We start from the raw sequence: 1259 nt of genomic DNA, 5'->3' as shown, positions 1-1259 counted from the left end.
ACAGAGGGGGCGGGGTCCCAATCAGCCCCTCATTAACCCTTCATTAACCCCCTGAGACCTCGTTAACCTCTGACTTCATTAACGCCTGATCTCATTAACCCTGCTGACCTCATGAACCCAGAGCTCCTTCATTAACCTCATTAACCTCTGACCTCATTAACCCTGCTGACCTCATTACCTCTGATCTCATTAACCTATGACCTTGTTAACCTTGCTGACTTCATTGACCCTGATGACCTCATTACCCCAGAGCTCCTTCATTAACCTCATTAACCCCACTGACCTCATTAACCTATGACCTTGTTAACCCTGCTGACCTCATTAACCTCATTAATTGCTCACCTCATTAACCCTGCTGACCTCGTTAACCTCTGACCTCATTAATCTCCACCTCGGCATCCCCCAGCACCCAATGAGCCTTAATGATCCCCCACCAATTAATGAGCATTAACAAGCTCCCCACCCCCTAACGAGCCTCTGCAGGTCCCTAATGAGCCCTAATGAGCTGTAACGAGTCCCTGCTACCCAAACGAGGCCAAGATCGGGGTCCCCCCCTGCTGACCCTGGGGACCCCCAAACTCCTCCACCGTCCTAATGAGCCCAATGAGCCTAACGAGCTCTAATGAGCCCTAATGAGCTCTAATGAGCCTAACGAGCTCTAATGAGGCCTAACGAGCTCTAATGAGCCTAACGAGCTCTTATGAGCCCTAATGAGCTCTAATGAGCCCTAACGAGCTCTAATGAGCCTAATGAGCTCTAATGAGGCCCTGCCACCTGCTGACCCCACACCTGGGTCCCCTCACCTGCTGACCCCTGGGGAACCCCAAGCTGCTCTGCCACACTAACAAGCCCTAATGAGCTAACGAGTCCTAATGAGCTCTAATGAGCCCTAACGAGCTCTAATGAGCCTAATAAGCTCTAATGAGGTCCTGCTACTTGCTGACCCCACAGCTGCTGCTCCTCATCTGCTGACCCCTGGGCACTCCCAAACTCCTCCCCCATACTAATGAGCCCAACGAGCCTTAATGAGCCCTAATGAGCTCTAATGAGCCTTAATGAGCTCTAATGAGCCCTAATGAGGTCCTGCCACCTGCTGCCCCTCACCTGCTGACCCCTGGGGACTCCCTAGCTCCTCCACCATCCTAATGAGCCCTAATGGGCTCTGATGAGATCCTGCCACCTGCTGCCCCTCACCTGCTCACCCCTCACCTGAGCACCCTCACCTGCTCACCCCTCACCTGGGCACCCTCACCTGCTCA

At 53.1% G+C, this 1259-nt stretch overlaps 2 protein-coding genes across 2 annotated transcripts in view; one reads left to right on the top strand and one right to left on the bottom strand.

Annotated features, from left to right (window-relative positions):
- Positions 1-298, top strand: part of PORCN (porcupine O-acyltransferase) — a gene marked incomplete at its 5' end in the record, with an annotated part of 5822 nt that extends 5524 nt beyond the window's left edge. The window contains one exon of the mRNA XM_031065734.1: positions 253-298. Coding sequence (XP_030921594.1) covers positions 253-298 — 46 coding nt within the window. The remainder of the gene's footprint in view (positions 1-252) is intronic.
- A 66-nt stretch (positions 299-364) lies between these two features.
- The window catches only part of LOC102039966 (UDP-galactose translocator-like), a gene marked incomplete at its 5' end in the record, with an annotated part of 4325 nt that continues 3430 nt past the window's right edge, over positions 365-1259 (bottom strand). Inside the window, one exon of the mRNA XM_031065735.1 lies at positions 365-418. Within this exon, the coding sequence (XP_030921595.1) occupies positions 365-418 (54 nt within the window). The remainder of the gene's footprint in view (positions 419-1259) is intronic.

The sequence above is a fragment of the Geospiza fortis genome, unplaced genomic scaffold (genome assembly GCF_000277835.1).
Source record: "Geospiza fortis unplaced genomic scaffold, GeoFor_1.0 scaffold2461, whole genome shotgun sequence".
In the NCBI taxonomy this organism is placed as follows: domain Eukaryota; kingdom Metazoa; phylum Chordata; class Aves; order Passeriformes; family Thraupidae; genus Geospiza; species Geospiza fortis.
Note: the sequence above shows the minus strand (reverse complement) of the source record. Positions and strands in the feature narration are given on the sequence as shown.